The sequence below is a fragment of the Perissodus microlepis genome, chromosome 2, assembly GCF_051167445.1.
Source record: "Perissodus microlepis isolate ML-2025 ecotype Zambia chromosome 2, ASM5116744v1, whole genome shotgun sequence".
NCBI lineage: Eukaryota > Metazoa > Chordata > Actinopteri > Cichliformes > Cichlidae > Perissodus > Perissodus microlepis.
The window spans coordinates 15,282,970-15,306,969 of record NC_140462.1 but is presented as its reverse complement, the minus strand read 5'-3'; the positions used below and the strand labels follow the sequence as shown (position 1 = coordinate 15,306,969).

At 42.1% G+C, this 24,000-nt stretch overlaps 2 protein-coding genes, 1 long non-coding RNA gene and 1 other non-coding gene across 5 annotated transcripts; 2 read left to right on the top strand and 2 right to left on the bottom strand.

The window, feature by feature from the left end:
• The first annotated feature begins 1,549 nt into the window (after nucleotides 1-1,549).
• LOC146392556 (uncharacterized) lies at nucleotides 1,550-5,123 on the top strand. The gene is made up of 3 exons (XR_014802104.1): nucleotides 1,550-1,776; nucleotides 3,670-3,970; nucleotides 5,030-5,123. It is a non-coding gene; the product is annotated as an uncharacterized LOC146392556 (long non-coding RNA).
• On the top strand, nucleotides 1,925-1,997 carry trnak-cuu (transfer RNA lysine (anticodon CUU)). The gene has a single exon. It is a non-coding gene; the product is annotated as a tRNA-Lys (tRNA).
• On the bottom strand, nucleotides 2,999-15,609 carry efemp2a (EGF-like fibulin extracellular matrix protein 2a). Of its 2 annotated transcripts, XM_084949493.1 has the most exons (11): nucleotides 15,399-15,609; nucleotides 9,313-9,542; nucleotides 8,640-8,688; nucleotides 8,363-8,551; nucleotides 7,760-7,882; nucleotides 7,172-7,288; nucleotides 6,256-6,375; nucleotides 6,028-6,147; nucleotides 5,744-5,870; nucleotides 5,047-5,242; nucleotides 2,999-3,853 (listed from the first exon to the last, which is right to left on the bottom strand). In XM_084949493.1, the coding sequence occupies exons 2-11, from the start codon at nucleotides 9,412-9,414 to the stop codon at nucleotides 3,680-3,682; spliced, it is 1,317 nt and encodes a 438-aa protein (XP_084805619.1). In that variant the 5' UTR covers nucleotides 9,415-9,542; nucleotides 15,399-15,609; the 3' UTR covers nucleotides 2,999-3,679. The 2 variants fall into 2 exon arrangements, with proteins under 2 accessions (XP_084805619.1, XP_084805629.1); XM_084949503.1 differs by lacking the exon at nucleotides 9,313-9,542 and having other exon boundaries at nucleotides 15,399-15,607.
• A 1,419-nt stretch (nucleotides 15,610-17,028) lies between these two features.
• fibpa (fibroblast growth factor (acidic) intracellular binding protein a) lies at nucleotides 17,029-23,720 on the bottom strand. The gene is made up of 11 exons (XM_084949484.1): nucleotides 23,361-23,720; nucleotides 23,190-23,274; nucleotides 20,366-20,564; nucleotides 20,096-20,222; nucleotides 19,746-19,846; nucleotides 19,398-19,531; nucleotides 18,412-18,520; nucleotides 18,239-18,302; nucleotides 18,064-18,150; nucleotides 17,830-17,927; nucleotides 17,029-17,281 (listed from the first exon to the last, which is right to left on the bottom strand). Exons 2-11 carry the CDS (start codon nucleotides 23,272-23,274, stop codon nucleotides 17,212-17,214), a joined length of 1,074 nt encoding a protein of 357 aa, XP_084805610.1. The 5' UTR covers nucleotides 23,361-23,720; the 3' UTR covers nucleotides 17,029-17,211.
• Nucleotides 23,721-24,000: the final 280 nt, after the last annotated feature.

Sequence of the window (24,000 nt, the reverse complement as noted above, 5' to 3'; positions counted from 1 at the left end):
ACCCACTGAACCCCAGTCCTGCTGAGAAATTCACCCATTATGTTGTCTGCCCCTGTCAGGGTCTATTTCTGTGTGAATGCCAACAGGAAATGCCAGGGCTACTCTCCCCTTAACTGAACACACACACACACACACCTCCTACTCTTTAACACCATCACCAGACACATGTTTGTTCTTCATCATATGATGTCAGGTTATACAAAGGGGGGGGAGCTTCTAAATTGCTGTACAGTACATTATTTGTGAAAAGTAGACAAAGTTCCCATCAGTTGTTCCTCCTACAGGTGCATGACTCGCTGAAAATGGGAGAAAATGTAGGCCTGATAGTCAATTAGGTTATAAAACCAAGCACCGTCTCCTCTGGTTGTTGCTATTCTTGGCCCGCTGCAGATGAGATCTGCAGGATCTGCTGCCCCCTGGTGGCTTAAGCCTGTCTGCTCCGATTACATAAAACAGGGCAGTGGGTGAGTCATCATCACCCCCACCCCCCATCTTCCTCCTCCTTCTCCGCCCCCCCACTGAGGACAGATGGGAGGTGTGCGTGGTGTTTCGGTGTGTGAGTGTGTTTGTGTGTAGGACTGGGCGGAGAAAACAGCAGTGGACTGTGAAATAAGGGCTTCCCCCTCTCTCGCTCCCTTTTCTCCCTCTCTCTGCCTGTTTTTCCTCAGTTTTTTTTTCTTTTTTTTGTGGGTCAGGAGAATCAGTTACTGCTCCAGTGAAGTTGCTGTGACAGTAAAAATGGAGCAGATGCAGCAGAGCTCCAATGGTGTTTGACTAAAACAAGGCTGGAGGTCCTGAGGATGTTAGGAGGCGCGTATGAGATGCATCTGCCTCTTCTTTGTGCAGATATAGAGAATATCCATATCATTAATGAATGTAACAAAAAGGGAGAGCAGTTTCTCTGTCTTTCATCACTGAGTTTGTTTTGGAGAGCTGGCTGAAAGCTGCCATGATGTTGAAAACAGGAGCACATTCTGTACACGTCTTTCTTGGGAGGCTCGTGCTGAGTGTGTGGGTGCAGGTAAAGAGGAGGTGGTTCCGGGACGTTTGAGCACACTGTGTGAGTTGTTCTCACTGTCGTGGTCCAACTCAGCAAAACAGCAGTTTTTGAGATGACCCTGTAGACCTGCCTGCACTCATATAGTTCCTGACATACAAAGTGAGATGAAACCATCATTTTTCCTTTGCCGTGAAGGGTCACGGGTCAGACACAGGGATACAGTGGGACAGGTTGGAGTGCTGGTCTTTGCTTCAGGTAGGAGTAGGGATTAGGTCAGAGAGCAATGTCTAAAACTTTCTGACCCAACTAGCAAGAATCTGTAAGGCTAAAAGAGGGAGGATGAACTCTACAGGTCATATAGATGAAGCAGTACGTCAGCTGCTCAGCCATGATCAGACCAGGCAGATGCAGCGCAGCTATAAAACTCTGCTGCGGACTCCTTGTTTGTGGGAAAGTGCAATTAAATGTCAGCTTGAAGACACTCCCCACTGTGCGGGAGACGGTCCTGTGTAGACACTGCACTGCTACTTACAGGAGGAGGGTCAGTTAAGCAGGCATACCAATCAGTCAGTCCAGTGAAGCATCTCATTTGTTTGATGACAAGCAGAAACTCCCAAGCGTTTAAGTACAAACAACTGCAGTTCCTCTAGTGGCCACTTGAGGGTGGCAGCAAGAAGGAGTCCATTCTCACCATGTTGGCAGAAAAAACGGGTTCACAGCATAGCAGAGAAAACTGTTGTGGTCTTTGTGACTAGGTCCTTTCTTCTGTGCAACGGGTAATTTTCTTTTTATTCACTTCTCTTAATTGTTATTGATGCATTCTTTAGGTATTTGGCTGCTTTGAATATATGTCTATCAGCTAGGCTAACTAGCTGTGTGTTAGGCTACTACAGCCAAAATGGTTAACTGTATATCTCTCCGTACGCCCGGCTAGCTCAGTCGGTAGAGCATGAGACTCTTAATCTCAGGGTCGTGGGTTCGAGCCCCACGTTGGGCGTTCACATTTTGAACCACACAAATCACAACTGACATGGCGAGAGTAGTTAACAGTCTGGAAAAGCGAATGTGTCCTCAACACAACAGGAATGTGGCGACAGTAAAACAGGTCTCATTGTGAAAATGAAAAGAGCAGCGAAGGTGGCTGAGCTTAAAAAGCAATAGATATTGTACACCAAAGAAGTAGAGGCAAAAACGAAAGGAACTTTCTGCTAAGTTGAGCGTTTAATGTTTCTCATTTTGAGCAGACAGGATGGGCAGGATTTAAGAAGAGTGCATTAGAGAGCAGGCTGTTGATAAAGAAAGAGAGGCAGGGGTGAGATCATTTGGTCATTTGTAGAGAAGATATAGTACATATTTTGGTCATAAAAGTTGTTGGATGTATTTTATTAATCCGATTCTTATCACTGAATAGAAAGTATATGTCTTTGTGTTGAACCCAGACAAGAAATAATAAAAACATCACTTGGGTTTCAGGCTGATAAAAAAAAGTATGAAGTATGTGATGTAGACAGGCAGTCTGTCAAGTAACGTGCTCATTACAGCTTCTTGAAACTGAGGGATGGAAAACACTCACTGGTAATAGTGGTTTTTCCACCAGTGGCAACCCAGCAAGTGACACAATGGTCAGGTTTATACCTTAAATAGACTTTTTGTTTTCTTCTTTTCTTCTTAAAGGAAAAAAAATTAATTGATCGGGATTAACGGGTTAGTGTGGGTTCAATAAAGAAGTACAAAGCAATTTCCCAGTGCTTCACTATGCTTGTCAGAGAATATTAGGTTTTCTAATATTTATGATCTGCTGACCACTCCTTAATTTTATGGCGCTCCATTTTGCAGTTGAAACCCAAACATAATCCATTATATAATATATAAAAGGTTAAAAGAATCCTCACCAATTAATTTATCAGTAAACCGAGTACTTGTTTCAGCTCGCTAAGCGTGTTAGAAATTCCACAGGGACCTGAAATAAAGAAACTGTATTTAGTTCTTGACACATGGTTGAAAGGGTTTATTGTTTTATTTGGGTTCAAATCTTAAAAACAAAAATTAAAAATAAAAAAAAACAAAGTACAACACTCAGGAACAACAGTGGCGGAGATTTCATCGGGAAATGAACAGCGGCGGGCGAAGGAGGAGCGTGGGTGCTGAGGTCTGATGTGAGTGGTTACTGAATCACGTCTGTCAACAGGAAACAGAGCTGACAAGAATAAAGTGACAAACAGAAGAAGATAAGGGTGTAAACTGTGAAACAGATAAATCTGGTGACGCCCGGCGTGAATCATTCCACCTGAAGGCAGACAGAAAATATGTCACACAGATTCGTTATTGCCATGAATGCAGAAAAAAACCCCTCTTTTCTACACGAATGACTGAATAACCGTAAACATGATAACAGGAAAACGGGGAATGACTTTGACAGGACTAATTATTTTAAGGCTGCTGGTTATCTGTGAGACATTGCTGCTACGATGTGTTTGCATACGGTACTGCATGTATATTTTTACACATAGTGAGGGCAGACAGAAAACTGTCACTCTCTGTGGACAACACAGTATAAAAAGCTATTAGTTTAACATCACAGTGACTGGTTGAACTGCATCCACTACTTGTGTTTTACAGCTTCTTTCTCCTTGTTTGTGTCTGTGTCTCGCTCTCTGTGTCCCCTCCAGCTCTTCTTCTTTAAAAGGTGTACGGCCCGACGTAGATGGAGAGTCTGAGGGCGGAGCTTGTCTGATAGTTGTTCTGGTAGTTGACCAGGGGGTTAATGGACACCATCTCCAGGTCCAACGTGTACTCTCTGGGCCCTGAAACGGCACGGGCCAGCACCAGCATGGCACTGATGTTATTGATTTGCTGGGGAAGACAGAAAATAATGGAGTGTTAAAGCAGAGTGGCATTTACACTGGTGCTCTTCTCACTGTCACATGTCAAAGTGTCTTCTTTTAAAACGTCTTATCACCTCTATATGAGGTGAGCTTCTTTTTTTTTTTTCAAGAATCTGCACATCCACACAGATGTTTTTCATTTATTCCAGCTGATTAAAATTCTCCTCAGGTTGACACTGGGCTGCGCTTACCAAAGTACATGTACCAATAAAAATGGTAATAGAGTCAGTTTTGCCCTAAACAGGAGCTAGAAAACTAGACGAGTGAGGGAAAAGTAGAACACAGGCGGCACATTAAGAAGTCCAAGCAAAAAAATAAAGAAGAAATACGTGTAATGAATGTAATGCTTATAAAAGTCAAAACAATGTGAGATGAGGTTACTTATCGTACCTTTGTTTTGTGTGTCTGTGGAGGAGGTTTCAGTGATTTTAGTGGGTGTGTGGGCATTGCACCCAAAACACCCAACATTACATGTCTTATCAAGTTTTACTATGAAAAGGACAGTTTAAAAGATGGTTTGGAGATGGTGGCACTGACAAAAATACATGAGGAAGAGTTGAAGATGTTGAGGTTTTCAATGGACAGGATTAGAAATGAGCTCAACAGAGGGAAAGCTCAGGTTGAGCAGTTTGGAGACAAAGTTAGAGAGGCAAGGCTCAGATGATGGACGTGTGCAGAAGAATACAAATACTCAATGCCAAACACATAGTAGATTTAAAATAAGTGAGTCTTGCCTTTTAAAATTGTACTAATAGCATATAAAATCTACATGTCCAGGCTCCTGGGTATATAACTCAGTTATTGAGGTCAGCCTCTCCTATCATGTGATTAGGGTCTTAACTGTTTCACGCTCTTAGGTCAGCTGATTCAGTGGTTTGTTTTAAACTGTTGAACACTTATTTTTATAGGATAGGTTTTCTTTAACCATTACTTTTGGTCCTGGATGAAAGTGTGTATATGGGAATAAATATAAGACCATATGTTTCCTCTGTGTCTGTATGCTGGAACATGTATACTTATTTTTCAAGTGTGGTTTTATTCAAACTGTGAAGTGCGTTGCAACTGTTATTGTTATTATTATTATTGTTATTACCAGTCTAAAGTTTGCATTTAGACCTAAAGACATCTGGTGTTGTGATTACAGGATCCCACTCTGCTCACCCTGATGTAAAAGTCTCCGTTTTCGTCACCGGAGCGGATGCGGAAGGTGTTGTAAGCCCTCGCAGAGACGCTGGTAGCCTGAATCTGGAAGATGTCCGAGGGGACGGAGCGCTCGGAGGTGATGCTCATGTAGCGGTGCACGATGGAGAAAGGCAGCTCTCGACAGGCGGGGTTGCTGACGGGGCACACGCAGCGGCTGGATGTACAAATGCACACAGAGAGGAGCAAACAGTTACAGTTAAGAGAACAGTTGTGCGTTAGTAGTAGGAAAACATCATGAGCAGTTAGAAAATGAGCCAGCAGAGGGAGTAGTATGACTGAGAGCAAAGGGCTAAAACCTAAACAAATATTGAACAGTGGCCATTTTTTTCCTTCATGTTTTTCTAAAAATCATTTTATACTACTAAATCTTCAGGGATATGTTAATAGTGACCCACACCTGTTCCTGAGCCAGCACTTGTTCACAGATGTAATGGTTTTCTTATTGCATTGGAACACATTCAAACAAAAAGGTTGAAAAGCTGGACTCATACATGGAAAAAGTAATTGGGGTAATCTTAGAGTTTGAGCCAAACTCAGCACAGGGGCTGATTATACTCGGAGCCGATGGCCAGCACATATTTGAGTAATTGAGAAAAGGTGTGTGGAGGTGCGTGTTCGCGTACGCACACAGAAGCTTTCACGAAGTGTCACTCACTTGTCAGACACTTGGATGTAAGGTTCCTGGCAGCTGTTCTTGTCCACACACTGGTATCGTCCGTGGATGTTCACGCAGTTCTGCGTCTCCGTGCACTCGTGTTCTCCCGTTTCACATTCGTTTATATCTAAAGCGAGCAAACAGCTTGTGATGTTTCGCTGAACAGCAGACAGGGGCTCGAGAACAAGGATGAATAGGCATTGACTCAGTGCACCATTTGTGACTCTGAGAGCACAGAGGGGAAGGTGTTAGTTTCAGGAGGAAATGGAGGCCGGCGCACTCACCCTGACACATTCTGGTGCCCAGCAGTCGGTATCCCTCTGGGCACACGCACGAGAACTTCCCTGGTTCGTTGACACACTGGTACTGGCACAGGTAACTGGAGTAGCTGCACTCATCGATGTCTAACAATTCACAAGGTTGGGTTTTATTAATTGTCGATCACTAAGTAGCAAAGAAACTGAGAGGGATAAGCGTGCACTATCACTGTCACTCCTTTTGTCCTTCATTACCTTTACATTCAAAGCCATCGGGCCCGAGCTCATAGCCCTGATCACAGCGACAGAGGAAAGTGCCGTATGTGTTGTAGCATCTCTGCGAGCAGGGGGCACCCATCTCACATTCATTCACATCTGAAAAGAGGAAAAGCAGAGAATCTGAGGTCTGTTGTAGGCTCTGGATCAAAGGATTTTAATAAAGTTAAAAACCCCAAACTCTGTGTTCATGTCAGTGTGTTGAACATGCAGTTTTCCAGTTTTATTTTTAACGTAAGACTGGATCTGGTGGAAAAAGGTGATGTCATGAACTTCTGGAAATCAAAGCACCGATTAAACTTGAACAACGTGATTTATTATGTAGCGACAGTTGTGGAGTTATAAGCTAATGATGTAATCCAAATCCCATCAAATTTAACTCACATGGATTTGATGAAGAAGAAGGAGATCAGCTGAGTTTTTCCGAGGTCAAAGACTCAATAAACAATTATACTTTTGAAAGTAGCTGTGACAACTGTACTCCCCTACAGTTTGGGGGCAATTCAGTATTGCCATTTGCTTCTATTTTGCATTTGGAAAGTTTTTTTTAGCCTTTGTTTTACAGAATAGGCAACTTATTGGACTATCTGGCAAAAACTATGCAACTAATTATTTTTTTAAAAAATAGCTTAAACTACCAAACGAATATAAAGAAGTTTAAATTAACTACAGCATTAACAAGAAGTAATAGGGAGTGATACTGAGAGAGGGAGGCAGCAGTATGCATTTGCAAGCAAAACATCCAAAAAACTGGCATCATTACACATCAACTATTACAATTCTTGATGTTAACCTAACATACTTTTACTTTAAATTGTTATTATTTCAGAGTTTTTTTTAGTCAATATTAGAAATGCAGGACTGTTACTCACACTGCTGTACTCTTAAAACTCACCAATGCAAGATCGATTGTTTCCTGCCAGCTGGAAACCTGGTTCACACTGACAAGAGAAGGAGCCGGGCACGTTGACACAGCGATGCTGGCAGTACCTGTACCTGCACTCATCAATATCTGCGAGACAAACAAGAGTTATTAAGAACAAGATTTAAATTTCTAAAGATTTTTGGGCATATTGCCACAGAGGGGGGGCTATGATGCTCTTTTCTAGCTTCATATTCTTACTCTGGGACTCAACTTGAGTAGCTTTGAATGATTCACAGTTCAAACAAATTGTTATTTATTTCTGTCTGTTTCAAAGGGCCATGGGCTGTTAACAGAGTGCTTGTAAGCCTCGCCTTATTTCCATATAAGGAGGTCTTTGCTGAGCTGCCATTTGCTCCCACAAGAGGAGAAAAAACAGTTGGAAACTGGGCATTTAGAGCAGTCTGAAGTCTGACTTCTTGGCTCACACTTTTATGTATGCAGACTTCATTATTTGAGACTCAAATCCACCATTGTATATAGGAGAGAAAATAAAGAAACGCATAATAGCCCAGTTATGCTTAATTACACCAATTAAAGGTGAAATTCAAAATATCTCACCAACGCACTCTGTGCCGACTTTCCGGTATCCATCCGGACACTGGCAGGTGAAGGCGCCCACCGAGTTGATGCACTCCTGGCTGGGTTGGCAGTCGTGCTCGTGTCTCTCGCACTCATCGATGTCTGTGTTTGTGGGTGTGGTGATACAAACGTTTAAAACGCTGTTATTGTGAGCGAACACACCATCATGCAGCATGACTGACATATACAGTGTGAGTGTTACATGCCACTGGCCACTACGTTCCCCTCACTTGCACCCAGCAGCTGAGAACATCACGTTGAGTCATGTTTGCTGTGTCATGCAGGCCACTTTCTCGCTACAAGTCTTAAAACACAGCAGCTGTCCTTGTGTGAAATCTTCCAAATTCCTGCACTGTCTGCCCGCCTCCCGTGGACTCATGCTCACTCACACCCTCACAGATTGCACCCACATGCTGCCTCCAGTCCTAACACCTGTTGCAGCCACCTGTCCCTCACAATCTGTGGCCGCCAACAATAAGTTTACACAACCACACACACACACATACAAACATGCTTAACAATCGCTCATCCTACGGCCACCTGTCCACCTCCAACCCCCAGACCAACAAACCAGACACCCACCCACACAGCTGTTTCCCTGCGGCTCGTAGCCTAGAGGGCATGGGTTTAAGGGCTCAGCGGGTGTAATAGGAGGCTCTGGAGCAGGGATGAGTGACGCAGAGCGGGGAAGGCACAGGTAGCCTCCATAGTGATTGAAGCACTTCATTTCCCCCTTGCAGGCATCAGGAATGGTCTCACACTCGTTTATGTCTGATGGGAGATTGAAATGTAAAAAACAGGGCAAGATCTGAGAAGCAAGAGGAGAATCAAGGTGTTACTTGAGTCGACATAGCCTTACCTTTGCAGTGCTCAGTCTGAGGGTCCCAATGATACCCATCTGTGCATTCCTGCAAAACGCAGCAGACACAGTGCGTGTGTGAGAAAATGATGGAAAGAAAGATGTGAACAGCCCCCCTGTGCCAAGTAGTTGCATAATGTATTCATAATACATAATACATTTCCCAGTAGTGAGACGTGTAAAAAAATGAAAACGAAAAGAAAAAGGGGAGGATAGAGAAACTTGTTTCCTCTGCTAAGCCAAAAAGACAAGAAGCCTGCTTCTGTTAGAGGATTTGTGACATGTAAACTACTTTCCTAAAGCAAAATGTCACCCTAAAAAACAAAAAAAGTATTTAAGGCCACTGTTTGGAAAAAGGGTCATTATCATTCAAGGGAAAAATGCTGCTGTAACCTGCATGGAAAGAGAAACCAGAGGCCTGAAGAAACATGGTATTAAAACCAAATTTAACCCCAGCAATGAACACTGTAAAGTCCTGAGAAGGAAACATTTATGTGGAACTTTGAACAAGAAGATGATGAGGCAATGAGAAAGAGCACAGAGAAAGAACAGAGAGAGGATTGGAGGCCAGCATTTCAACACAAAACCTGTAATGTGAAGTGACAGGTGTGGAAAAGAGATGCTAATAAAAAAGAAAGGAGTAGGAGAGGGAGAGAGATTCATCCATCCTTACCGTGTAGGTGTCACTTTCTGAACGTGGCTGTGAAATCGCACTGCGGAGGAGCACAGTCACACATATGCACACACACAAGATTGGCACACAAATACCCTGCATACTAATGCACTATTTGATGGGAGATTGGGAGATCGGACTGGAGCATGCACACAAGCGCACACACACAACAATCAGGCAGGTAGCGGTGCCCTGAAGATGAGCCTTTGTGATGTTCAGAGCAGTGGTATCTGTGTTCACGGAGAGAGACAGAGGGAAAGAAGGAGTGGGGGGAAAAGAAAAAAAACATTAAAAGACAAGATTCGAAACTCAAAAATCACAAAAATGGTTTGATTCAGTCTCAAAACTCTCCTGTGCTGTTAGCTGTTCCCACAGCTGAGATGGATAAATCAACTGGAAGCAAAGGCACCAGAGCCAATTTTTAAGAAGTCAGTTAGAATGCAAACAGTTCGTTTCTTGGACTCGGTTCACCGTTTGACAACCAAACAGTTCCCCCTTGATCGCAGCGAGAATAAATGGAGTGAATCACTGTGCCAGGTAAGAACATAAACACTGTGACGTCCTCCAACTTTCTGCTGAAAATAATAAAGTCAACATCCCAGAAATACTTTCATATTAGCTGCTCACAGAAAGCTCTCTATGTCTGCACGCTGGCAGCCAGCAGGGTGACAGTCCTGCTGAGCGCTGCCTCCAGAGGTTCGGTTTACAGTGTATCAGCGCTGCATTGGTGGGCCCGCATAAATCCAGGTCAAAACATCAAATTTTTTTTTTTACAGAAGCCTCTCCTGCTCAGCTGCTTCAGTCTCGCAGATTACATTAGTTTGCACCTACCAAACTTATTTTATGTAGAATCAGAGTCATGCTTGTTTAATGGACAGGGGAATCTGTCTTTGCCAAAATAACCAAACACATTAAATTCTCCACTTAAGTACAATTTTTGGTTCTTTACTTGTGTAACTTCCAATTTTATGCCACTTTCAGCTAAACTGCATTTCACAGGGAACATTTGTACTCAGTGAATCTTTATTTAACAAAAATATTGCTCATAAAACGTTATGGATTTTTATGGATTATAGGACATGTTATGTCGTTATATGTCTAAGTGAGCTTGTTTCGGTTTATATGCAAAGCTGTGCAGAGAAAGCAACTGAACATCTTTTAAAAAGTATGTGCAATCACACTTTTATTATTTAAGAAATATTTAAAACTCTGTGAAAGCTTTCATGGAACTTTATAAAACACCTTTACTGCTTCTATCAGAATTAAAAGTTTAAGTAGCAGCCAGGAGCTGATAATGAAATGGACTGAATTGGGTGATCATGAGCAGCTGTGACCACCTCTATAAAAGCAGATGTTTTGGCAGTTTGCTGGTCTGAAGCGTTTAGGTGTGTTAACCCAGTTTGACAAGCAAATTCAATCTGTGCAATGGTCACAGAAACTTAAAATTTTCAGGCTTCAGTTAAATGTTAAGGTTCATGGCAGTCCAGTAAGAAAAAGACTGAACAAGTATGGCTTGTTTGGAAGGGAAAGAAAAAAAAAGTTTGTAGCTTACGTTTGTAGCTTTGTAGCTTAAGTTTGTTGCTTCTGAACAAACCACACGATTTCTGGAATAATGTCCTTTAGACATGTCAGCCCAAAGTGGAGATGTTTTGCCAAAGACAGAATATCAGCACAAATGCCTCATATAGTAACCGTCTCTCACTGTGGTGGAGGGGTAATATTTTGGACTTGGGCACCCTGCAGTCACTGAGTGGACCATGAATTCCCCTGTATACCAAGTTATTCCACAGTCAGATGTAAGGCAGTCTGCCCGCTAGAGCTGGGCTGAAACTGGATCATGGGAGAGGACAATGAAATCAAGCAAAGCAGCACATCTTCAACACAATGGCTGAAAAAGAAAATAATCGCTGGGCCATTCATACATGACTGAAGTCCTGTGGTGGGCCTTTAATAGTCTTTATGCATTACTGTGAAAAACTGTTTGACAATCAAACAGAGAGCCGTGCATGAATGAAAGAAGAGTTGGACAGATTACCTCCAGAATGATGCGAGAGACTGATAGATGATGACTACTTCAGAGTCGTGCAATTAAAAAAAAACATTTCTTTCCCCGTGACTGAAGAGTGTTACAGGGTTCAATCTAACCAATGGACCAGTGCAGGGTAAAAAGATCTGCACAACATTTACTACATTTATTTTAAAGCTTCAGTTACTATGGCTAGTTTCTGATATAGATTTAAAATCTAAAATATATTTGCCCTGCAGAAACTTGACTACCTGTCTATGGTGTACGCTGCCTGGATGTATGTAAAACATAAATCTTGGTTACTTTTAGATGAAGTAATTCAACTGGCTTTTTTGTTGTTCAGTAAAAGTAGACAATATACAAAACATAAATCAGTCCATTATAAACACTTTTATTTTATCTGCCTGGATTATTGTAGAACAAATTAACCAAAACACTATTAATCAACATGAGAATGTAAAGAACTAAAAGCATGACCATTTAACTGCCATATTAGCCTCTTTAAATCAACTTCCAGTATGCTTTAGACTAAATGTTTATAATATATTATCAAAATATAAGGGTCTTTGTGGCCACTATTTAAGAGCCCTATCTTTGATGTCTTACTACTGTATGCACAGTGTTGGGGAGTAACGGAATACATGTACCGCCGTTACGTATTTAAAATACAAAATATGAGTAACTGTATTCCGTTACAGTTACCGTTTAAAAAGGTGGTATTCAGAATACAGTTACTTTGTTGAAATAAATGGGTTACACGGCGGTACTTTCCTGTTTCATTTTGTCGCGGGTCAGGACTGTTTGGGTTTTGTTTGACAGCTACGTTCTGTTGTTCCAGGCGGCAGCGTTACGGTTGCCATGGTTACAGGGCGACGCTCTCTCTCTCTCTGCGACTGTGTGTTTCCTGGGTGAGAGAGCGCCTTTTCGTTGTTGTTGTTGTTGTGCTAAGCTAACAGGCAGAATGCTACAAGCATAGCTCTAAAGAATGTAGCATCATGGGCAGTGTAGTCCGTGTTGCAGGGAGAATGGACTGCCATACACGTTATGGGTCTGTGAGCGCGAGGAGGGAGAAAAAGGGGAGTGGAAAGGTACGAGTTGTCATCGAGCAAAAACGGGAGCTGGAAGCATGTAAATATAATAATAACCACTGTAGCCAAGAAGAGAGCCTGACGAGCCCAGCTGTAAGTAAGCTATTAAGACTCGACTGTACACTGTGTTCGTGTTTTCCTCCGAAAACAATAAGTTCCATTGCAGCAGTCTTTCAACGCCTCTCTCTGTCTCTCGCAAGAAAAGTTGACCCACACAACAAAGTAAAGCTATTTTTCGGCTACGAGCCGACAGGGACCCCGCCGTATTAGTCAGAGGTCCCTTTACTACAGTTCGGAGTCGCGGACCTTCAGTAATAGTAATAAATCACACAGCAATAGTACATTCACGTTGTTGTAAAAAGCATGATAATATATTAAGTATTCCAAAGTATTCAGAATACGTTACTGTCATTGAGTAACGTAACGGAATACGTTACAGAATACATTTTGGGGCATGTATTCTGTATTCTGTAATGGAATACATTTTAAAAGTAACCTTCCCAACACTGTGTATGCACAGGGGTCTTTTACCCACACCTCTTGCAAGACTTTTTCCTATAGTAGAATATTTTTTGATATTACTATTTTTACTTTAATACATTGTTCTGTACCATGTAGTGTATTTTTAAGGTAAATATATATTGCATGGTTCAGTAGTGATGGATTGGGCCTCTCTGGATTGGGCAGCAATGACACAACCATCCTTCAGTTAATGTTCCTGAAAGAAGCTATAAGTGTTTAAGCTGAGCCTAAACATAAACAAGTTGCCCGTTCCATCTCCGCCAGACCAAAAAGACACGGGGAAAAAAACAGACAAATTGAAGTAATAAAAAAATCCTAAGCAAGTCTTGTTTGCAAAGTGAGTGAGCTCCAGTTAAAATACAGGGAGGAAGGTCATAATCACTGCCTGTCTATGTGCATACACTCACGCTCTGATATAAACTCCCGAGGCCACATTTGCAGGCATTGCTTATTGTTTTATTTCAGGCTGAGACAAACAGAAGGCCGCAGGGTGACTTGGACACCCCGAAATACTCGAGGAATGACATCACCGTGACCTTTGAGTGGTGAAAAGCAGAAAAATATGCTCTCACACTGTAAGCTCAGACGGTAGCGCATACCACCGCGCAATCAGACAGCCGCAGTGCGTGATTTCTCTGAATTGGCCCAACAGTGACTTACAACCAGCAAGAATTTGACCCGAAACCACCCGAAAATAAACTGACCATCAGACTGGGGTCCAGTCACTCACTGGCTACTGAGTGTGGGCAGCAAGGATGCATGGGTGTTTCCCTCCTGCTGCTGGAGATCAAGTGCCGGCTGATCTCTGGAATGCCCGTGGCAAGGATGTGGGCACCAGCTCTCAGCTGGGATGCCCTGCCACTGCAGTGGTTCCCAGAGTATCGGGTTCTGGGAAACCCCCCACAGTTCACATAAGAGGACAGCTGGTGCCAGACCTCCAGCCACTCTTCCCTAACCTCCCATCCCTTTGGAGGATGTGTAGGAGGATGTCAGAGAATGCGGCTCTGATACAGAACTTCATTGTCTGCATTCGACCACCACTGACAGGGAAAATACACGATTTGAATAACTGATGAGTCAATCCATAGAAAATGAATCAGAAAGAATTTTCATGACTCGTTTTCCAGCAAAAAAGTGAAAGCAACTACACAAATATGCAGTTTCCCCTGCTTTTTCTGTCAATAAGAAAGTAACCCAAATATGCAGCAGGATTTGATTATTAGTGAGGAAAAATGAGACATCTGAAGACGACATCTTGGACTCTGGGAACTTGTGGTGGGCTTCTTTTTTATACAAGTGTACCATTTACTAGCCCACAAAAATAAAAAATACAAATCATCGATACTTTATGAAGGCGCAATCTTAGTTTCATTTGGAACTTGGCTCAGCTTCAGGACTGCCAGGTGACCCATTTTTAAATTCACACATTCAGAACAGCTTAACAAGCAAAATGTCAGGTGGCTTATATCAGTGACCACATGGAAACCAAAAAAAGACCAACAGCTGGACCACACACACACACACACACACACAGAGTTTAGACTCCAGGATGGTCACTTGTTGTAGTGTATACACAAAGTTTGCGTTGATGTGCTTGGCTGTGCGTGGAGCAGCCTGAGAACACGGTGACCCAGCGCGCTCCACCAGCTGTGCTCAGTTACAGTTGTGGCAGTGAACCTGCATATCCACAATCATGGAGTCTCCATCTCACACTCGGCCTGACTTCTGTTCCAGGAAGCTCCACAGGTAAAGACAGAAATAACGCCCTGTCGGAGAAACTCACTCACAAGGTAAAACATGTTCCTCCTGAACTCTAACATGTGATGCTTTTGTGTTAGAGTTCAGAAAACTTTGACATGCTTCCTTTTTTAAATCTCCACCTTAAAGTGGAAACATCTGCTTTTACCTGCAGGAAACTGATTACACAAAAAGTGAAACAGCAGTTGTGCACTGTGAGGTCATCCAGGTTTAGAGAACTCGTCTACATGTTGACACCTGTTTGTGTTTCAGATTTTGAACTTCCCCCACCTAGAGACTAAACTGATCTTGTGACACTGACGTTAAAAGTTGTACAAGAGGGATGAGGTGGAAGGATTTTGCAATATTACAGTACGATAACATGTGCCCTGTGACTCACTGCCTCTCTTCCTGTCTAACCCCATATTACAGTCAGAGCCAAGAAGTAAACTACTCAGACACAGTTAGCCACGTTATCTTGGCTCCCATAAGGAGCCAAGTGCAGCTGGGAGAGCAGAGCAGAGAGCAGGGCAGTGGTGCAAGTGTGACGTGTATGGCCTGTACTAGAAAAAGTGGGTAAGAGGTACATCTCACCTCCCTTACTTCTCCCTAAAATGCTCGCAAAACGTAGTAAGTCATCCAGCAAGTCTCTCTTTAACAAACAGCCATTCTTTGATATGTGTAAGAGGCTAAAGAAGCACAGGAAAACTCACAGAGGAATCTTCTGTCTCTCAGTCTCCGTCTGACCAGTGTGTCCCTCCTGCTGGCTGCGGTCGTCCCAGCCGAGTTGGCGTACAGAAGTGGTCCCTTAAACTCCTGCCTGTATGACCCTGAGAGAGAGAGTGAGTGGGGAGACCGACAGCTGGAGCAGCTGAGCACATGGAAAGGGAGGGAGAGAGAAAGAGAGAGGGAGAGAGAGTGAGCGAGCAAGACAGGCAGAGGCGAGAGAGAGAGAGAAAGGGAGGAGAGGAACAGCCCCCTTACCCCCCCTCTGGCCCCCTGCACTGCCATCCTCCACTCCCCAAACCCCCTCTCCCTGACCCCCCAGGATGCAAATTCCTGGTCTGCGGCCCAAATACCGAAATTCCAAACCCGTCCAAATCGCAGGCACAACTCACAGATTCACACACGCACATGCCCCCACATCTTTTCACCCTCTCACTGGTCCCACAACACACCTGGTTTCATTTAAACCAAACCCCCGCAAAATCCCCAAGCTCTCCCACCCAGTCTTCCCTCCCTTTTCCCATTTACCCCCCATCTATCTATACTTACCTCCCCCATCTCTCACTCCCCTTTTTTCTTTTCCATAAAGCCACTAAAGCCCTCGCTCTCGTCCAATCTGACATGCAGGGATATTTATAGCCAGAGAGAGAGGGAAGTTAATGGAATGCGGACAAAAATTAGAGAGTGGAAGAGAGCGACAGTCTGTGTGTGTGTGTGTGTGTGTGTGTGTGTGTGTGTGTGTGTGTGTGTGTGTGTGTGTGTGTGTGTGTGTGGAAAATTTTTATTTTACAGAATAAACCAGCGGTGCTTTCTGGGACAAAAGACAAAAAAATAAAGAAGTATCATAAGTCTTGACCCACGCACCAACTTTTGCTCTTCTCGTGTTTGTGCGTGACTAATGCGTTACTGCGCTTGGAATCATTTCCAGCAGCATGTTGTCTTGCAAAATTTGGAGTCTGTCATGATGCAAACGGGTTAAGATGTTGCTTAACTCACATTAATCCTCATTAGTTTCAGTCTCATTCAACTCTAATGGACACAAATTCAGACTATCCTCAAATTGGGATCAGCAGCAGCGGCAGCGCTAGTCTTAATTTTCCTTAAAAATATCTCATCACTTGCAAAATAGCTCCCTGCATTTTATTTTTAGATGGGAGGCGGTTTCTCCAGCTACCCTCCAGTGTTTGGTTTAAAAACCTTCACTCGGCCTCAGCTTATTTGTCTGCCTTTTGTTTTTGTCGGGTGGCAGAGATGGCAGCTGTCACTACAGGGGATGTTAAAAATCACAGTCCCAGCTGGACTAACTGTGCCCCCACCCCTCATCCAGTTGGTCCCTATTCTCATAACCACACACAGAGACACCCCACACACTGACTGGTGTCACAGCCTGTCGTGCATGTGATCCGCTGGTCCTCTTTAAGAGAATTAGTGAATAAAACGCTAATTCAGTTGGAGTCAATATCAACTACAATATCAAATCCGCTGTTTTCACTTCTTAAGTATGGTTCACCCAACCCCCAACCCCCGGTGAAAGATCCTGATTCGGGGGTTAATCACAACATCTCTTCCTTCCAGAATAAACATGAAACACTACATAGGAAATAAAACAGAAGGGCATTTTTAATGTAAAATCTTAATTTTATTTACAAACCAAATTTACAGACAATGTTGGGGGACGCTAGGAGCAAGGCAGGCAGACAAACATACAGCGATGACGGAAGAAGCAGAGAAAGCACATCCGAAGGAGCAAAGTAACGCCTTAGCAAACTGAAAGGAGACGTGAACGGCTAGGAGAACTCTTCAGTCGTGATACATTTTGAAGATGCAGCTTTTGACGACGCCCATGTATCTGTCCCACACGACTTGATGTCTGAGGGCAGAAAAGAGAAAGAAAATGAGAGCAAACGGTGAGTAAAAGGAGTGAAAAGAGGTGCTCCAAATTTCATGTCAGACTGTAATTGTGAAATCAGAGTGAAGAGAGTAAATGAGGCAATCTCTGTCCCCCCCTGTGTATACGGGTGGGGGAGTGGGGGGTCTATGTTTCTTTTTATGAATATGTCTTTGTTAAGCTTGTAGTGGTTCAGGGCTGTGTAAACCCTTAACTACATTCCTGAGTGTTTGCACGAGAAACAAGGTAACTACAGTTTAAGAAGTCATGAGCAAGATAGGGAGACACCCACTGGCAGAACAAGGGCGTCAATTTTTGGAGGGTTTTAACATACAGCTTCACGCTTCAGCAGCGTTTAACACCACCATGCATATCCTTATTCGGTTATTTGAAGTTTTCCCCAAAAGCTCTCTATGAAAATCACAGCTCTATTTTTAGCACAGGATACCCCAGGGGAATTGATAACCCTGGCAGGGTCGGTGCCAGGCTCTGACTGATAAGCTTCGGAGAATAAAAGCACATTAACTCACTTGAATGTGTCGAGTATGTGTGCAGAGTTGGTGTAATGAGTGAGGTAGAGTTTCATGTCCGCAGCTGACCACCGGTCTGAACGGCACGGCTCAATAAACTGTGGGATAAAAGGAGGAGAGAAGGTTACAGCATAAAGTCTCAAAGGCAGACTGATGCTGGGACAGACATTAAAGTATTCGGGCTGAGTGAGCTTTACTTATACTTTTTTTTTTTTTTTTTAAAGAAAATCTCACCTTCTCTACAAGATCAATAAAGAAATCTCTGACATCTTTTGTGTTGGTCAGCTTTGCAGCTATGTTGATGAGGCCTCTGGAAAGATTCTGCAGAAACAAAATTACATTTGAAACTGTTATTTCCTTTTCACAGTTATTCTCACTGAATATCATAAAGATACTTATCATCTCTCACCTTGAAACTACCCTCCATCTCAATGAAAACTTTCGTCTTTCCTCTCAGGGCTGTACAGACCAAACTGAGCAGAAATAAGAGAAGAAAGAAAAAGAAAACAGATAAAATTATTTTCAGAAGGTTTTTCAGGAGTCAGCAAAACATGGAAGTGTCTGGAAGCGTGTTCCTGTTACCTTTTGTGTTGATCGAGCAGATCTTTGTCAGTGATTAAAATCTTCAGCTCTTTCAGTTCTTGTAAAAACTCTTTGTCAAGATCGACGTCCATGTCTTCCACCATGTTGTCTACAGGAAAATTCAGACACTGTCAAGTTAGTTTAATGGGAAATTTTTCTAGAAATTATATTTTAAATATTTGTGTTCTTATAACTACTTGGTTATTAAGTATAATGACTCAGATGCTACCTAATATTATTCCCTCTTTCACTCTCCTAATTGTTAACCTGGGAATTTAAAATTCATCCTCTTACTGATGAAGTAAAGCCTGAAGGACCTCTGGTGGTCAGTAAACCTCACTGACAGAGCCACTGATCTAAACTTTATTTAGTAAACACAATCAACATATAGTTACCGGCTTTGTTAAGGTACACCTTGCTAATAGCAGGTTTGACCAGCTTTTTACCTTCAGAACTGCCTTAATTCTTCATGGGGTCAACAAAGTGCTAAAAACATTCCTCAGGTTTGACATGACAGCATCACACAGTTGCTGTAGATTTGTTACTAGTGAGAAGATGGATACAATATCTTCATAAAGGGATGGACATGGTCAGCAATAGTACTCAGGAATGCTGTGGTATTTAAACGATGCTGAGCTGGCGCTAAGGGGCCCAAAAAGTACCAAGTAAATATTCCCACACCATCACACAACCACTACAAGCCAGAACCATTTATGCAAGGCAGGATGGATCTATGCTGGCGTTACCTCAGAACATCACGACAGGAGTCGAGACTCATCAGACCAGGCAACATTTTTCCAATATTCTATTGTTCAATTTTGTTGAGCCTGTGTGAATTTGAGCCTCAGTTTCTTAGCTAAAGGGAGAGGTACCCAGTGTGGTCTTCAGCTGCTGTAGCCTATCTCCTTCAAGGTTTGATACTACGTGTGTTCAGAGATACTTTGGTTCTAATCAAGTGGTTATTTGAGTCAAAACTAAGCACTCACCAACAGCCCCAACTGTCCAGTTGCTGATAAGCTGACCGGCACAGAAAGCAAAATCCTGGAAACTGAGGTATTGCAGCTTTCTTTTTCCCGTCTCAAACCGATTGTTGGCAAAGAAAACGATGGCAGCGTAATCCCTGTGATAAAGACAATAAACACACGGCATTTAAAAAAACACAAAATAAAACCAAGCAATCAGAGCACCCAACCTTTTCATGTGGTATTTCGTTAGAATTTGTTGCAAAATAACATATTAATTCATCACAACACTACAACATAACAGATTTTACAACTGCAGTAAAACATAAGCCTGAGGCAGAAGGCTTGTGCTCTGTGCCTGTCGCTGATTACCTTGCAAGTTTGTCAGACAGAAGAAAATGCTGACGTATGTTCTCCACCAGGGGTCCCTTCAGCTCTTCGACAACTTTGAAAACACGTTTGAAGTTGTCGAACTGAAATTACACACACGATGCAAGAGATTTACTAACACCGAAAGAATCTGCTCCACAATCAGAAATCCCACCACAACTAATAAAATGTACCCAGAGCTATAAAACCAAATTAATTGTTGAAACCGGCAGACAACAGGAGCTCCGGCATGGTTTGTTGTTTGTTTCAACACTCAGCTGTATCCTACCATTCAATAACACACTGCCGGAGCTTTAAAATATCAATCTTTACAATGCACAATGAAGACTTACCTGTCGTCTGCAGCTTTTTAGTGTCACACTTGTCTTGGCACTGATGTCGTCCAAGTCTTTCTTTGTTCCCTTGGAGAGCTTCTTTCCCAGGACCTCACGAACAAATGTATCATCAAAGGCATAGTATCTAAACAAGGAAAGAGACACGACGAATTGCCATGAGAAGAAATGCAGCATAAAGAAGGAGGTTTGACAAATAAATACAGGAATAAAGAGTTGTGACTCCTCTGAAATAAATGGGTTAATTAAGTTAGAGCGTCATGGCTGCACCTCTCTATGAGCATGATTTGCCGATGAGGTGGGATCTGGAACAGCAGCTGGTTGGCTAGTTTGGCCGGACTGTGCAGCAGGCGCTCACACATCTGGAAAGTCCTGTACTGGTCCATGGTGTCACTCAGCAGGACATCTTTACTTGCCTCACACTCGTCCATCACTCCTCCCTCCATGCGTACCTTCACTGCATCATTCACTGTTGGATAAATCACACAAGCACAGTTCAAAGGGTTGATGAACCGATGATGCCTGAAGTTAAGTGTGATAACATGAATGAACAATCACTGCTGTGCTGTGAATAATCAGCAGCCTGAAACAGCTGCTGCACCATATTTGGGCATTAAACCCTGTATTTCCAATTTCTTTACCATATTTGATTCTTAAAGTTTACTTGTTCCTTAAATTAGTCTTATGATACTTAGAAGCCAACACGTGCGTGCGTTTAAACACTGTACCTGACCTGAAATCACCACACCTAACGTGATCCTGCTAGGCGCACCCAGTAAACCCCGTTCCAAAGAGAGAACACCTACTCCTATGTTTAATACTGATGAGAATGGAAACAGTGGATGGATTCATGAGGAGGGTTTGGTGCATATTTTTTTATTTATAATGGGATGTCTACATGACTGTATGTCACATGTATTTTTTAACACCTGTTCTCCACTTACTTGATTAAATTATTTAGAGATAACACACTTTTTCACCTTCACATGGGGTGGCAGTTACACCAAGAGAGAGTTATACATTGTGTTACTTATCCTAAATTAATTTAACCAGTAATTAGCTTTAGTAAATCCTGCCTGGCAGCTTCATCTTCATTACCTTGCTCAGTTCTTATATTTGCTTTTATACTTTTATGACTGTTTATGTCTAAATTTTATCTACCATGTTTGCTATATATACATTTTTCTTATGTTTTTTATGGTATGTTTACATGTTACTGTAAGGTGACCTTGAGGGTCTGAAAGGCGCCTATAAATAAATGTATTATTAATCTTTGTTCAATATATCCACCATACCTCCTCTGCACATCTCCAGACCATCTCAGCCTCGCCTCTCTAACTTTGTCTTCAAGAATTTGAAGCAATCTAAACTTTTTTGTTCGTTTTCTTTACAGACAGAGCAGCGTGTGTTTGTTTGCTTTGTTCAGATTCATTACTGCAATTACTTTGAAGCTGAAAAATTAAGCCTTTAAGCATCATTTGTGCTTTCTGACTGGATCCCAATGAGGATATCAAGCCTCATCTCTGAATCTCCTAATTAACACGCCCCATATTATGACTAAAAATTAATAACAAAACTAATAAAAACTTTAACTGGAAGGAGTAAACACAGCCTGGAAATAAACTAAATTGAAACACTCAACAGCACTGTCAGAAACAGTGAGCAGATCACAGGAGACAGAAAATGATCTGCCTGACTGAAGTATTTCTGTGTTCTCAGAGAATGATCGACCTCTGTATGCAGAGCTCTGCCTTCAAGCTCAAACTATGGATTAGGTGGAATCATTACAAATGCTCAATAGCTCCTATTGCCATCAAACTACTACAGTCTGATTATGTTTTATGTTTGTTTTTTATTTCTTATGTGTATTTGCTTTGGTGTAATGCTGCAGCCTAACTGCCAAGTCTGAGCTTAAATATTACACTAAATCGTCTTCACTGTAGTTTTTTTCCCCTTGCCTTCTCAGATGCTTCATTTTAACATTTTTAGACGCCTAAGATGTGAAACCATTATGTATTTCACAAAAGTATCTTATTTTCTGTAAAAACAAGAACATTAATTAGTTTTAAATACTGAGGTCCTTCACTGATCCCCTCTCGACTGTTTGGTTTCAACACTTTAATTTATTTTATATAATTAAAGGAAGCCAGTCGCTCTGTAATTATAGGTTTTCAACAGGCTGTGTAGCAAAATCATGGCCCAGTCATTTACAAATGTGTTAAGAGGTGTGATCAGTATTTCCTCCAGTTAAATGTGGCTCAGACCAAAGAACGCTTATTGATTTTTGGAGGAGGCCAAGTCCCCCTGTTCCTGCACCATTTCTCAATAAAGGTGAAAAGTGCAGCCATAAAAATACCTGGAAGAGAAATTAAATGCTGTTTCAAATACAGATGCATTGTTCAGAAAGGGCAATCATGGCTGTTTTTTAAAGTATCTTGGAAATGCTTTATTCTCTTTTTTACTGAGTCTGTGCTTTTATTTTCTGTGACTTGCTTATTTGGCAAAGCCTTAATTTTTAAAACCGGTGAAAAGTAGAGAAAACGGTTAAGTTGTCCTGTAAGATTACCGGCACCACCTTTAGTGAATTTCAGTATCTGTGTGAAATCAAGAGTCCTCTCAAAGGGACAGACTGTCGTTTTAGAATCTCAGCATCCTTTACATATTAATGACCACATGTTTCTATCAGAGAGAAGGTGTTTCACAAAGTTAGCACTAATAGACTCAGGCAGTCATTTGTTCCATCTCCTGCTGTATGTTTTAAATAACTTTTAACTTTTAACCATTTCCCTCAGTTCACTGTAGAATTTTGCATTCTATGTCTGTACTGAGTTGGATTGTCTGCAAAACAAAGTGTTACATGGTGATGTTGAAGCTTTATTACATGTTATTACTATTTTTGGACTGCTTTATTATTCTGAACCACCCCTTAAAATATACTGTGATACTTGAGGTGGATGACCTTCAGGCTGGGCGCCTCTGCTTTGACTGTGTTAGCCGCCAACTCCAGGTAATCACACGCTCTTTATATAAAAACGCATCTATTAATAGGATCGTTGTGACCCAGACTCTCACGTGTGTTTAGCGTTACCCCTACCTGTGTATCCGTCCAACCACAGCTGGTAAACCTCCTCATCCATGATGGTGGTGTTACCCACGAACACATCCAGCTCTACAGACATCTGCTTAAAACAAACAAGAAAAACATGTTTATTGTTTAGCTCAGGTATCACCGACATATAGCTGATTAGCTCGGGTGATATTATACCTTGTTCTCAGTGTTCTCTCAGGTAGCTGGCGGCAATAAAATCGTGTCTGCAAAGTGAACTATTTAATTCTATTAGCTGGGCTTAAATTTGCTCTCCATGGCTTACTGATTAGCTAACTTCCTCCATAAAATGTTAGCCTCCGGAGCTAGCCGAGCTGCACAGTTATCGACGGCCAATAAACGGGCAGCACTGCGGCGAATTAAGACCACGTTAATGTGACGATATGACACGATTATTAAGCAGCTTTTGAATTTACAGCAACAACGTCTATGAAATATTACAACCCGTAAGAGACACGAGTGCGTAATGTCAACAACAGCAGTCACGTAGCAGATACTTCCGGTTTTATGATGTCACAGGAAAAGCTCCCGAATTAAAAATATGTTTTTGTTTTTTGGTTAATTTAAGTTTATTTTAGTTTATTTTAATTTAATTGCAATTTTAATTTCTTTCCCATGTTTTTTTTTTCTATTAATCAGTATTTCGGTCGCATCTTTTTTGTATCGTGTGAAATTCCTTTGATCGTTTATGTCCCGCTATGTTCATTACCTTCCTTGCAATAAAGCTATTGTTTTAGATACCTATTATGTCATCGTCTTATCACAAAACTCAGGCACTGAAAACATTCAATGTACACGT

Excerpts from the sequence above, each read along its gene's own strand:
- fibpa (XM_084949484.1), bottom strand. The coding sequence starts at position 23,274 with ATGTCTGTAGAGCTGGATGTGTTCGTGGGTAACACCACCATCATGGAT. Across the intron at positions 20,565-23,189 it reads GTGGTTGGACGGATACACAG|TGAATGATGCAGTGAAGGTA; the intron begins GTAGGGGTAACG and ends TTTATCCAACAG. Across the intron at positions 20,223-20,365 it reads CAAATCATGCTCATAGAGAG|ATACTATGCCTTTGATGATA; the intron begins GTGCAGCCATGA and ends TTCCTTGTTTAG.
- efemp2a (XM_084949493.1), bottom strand. The coding sequence starts at position 9,414 with ATGCAGGGTATTTGTGTGCCAATCTTGTGTGTGTGCATATGTGTGACT. Across the intron at positions 7,883-8,362 it reads GCAGGGAAACAGCTGTGTGG|ACATCGATGAGTGCGAGAGA; the intron begins GTGGGTGTCTGG and ends CCACAAACACAG. Across the intron at positions 6,148-6,255 it reads CGATGGCTTTGAATGTAAAG|ACATCGATGAGTGCAGCTAC; the intron begins GTAATGAAGGAC and ends GTGAATTGTTAG.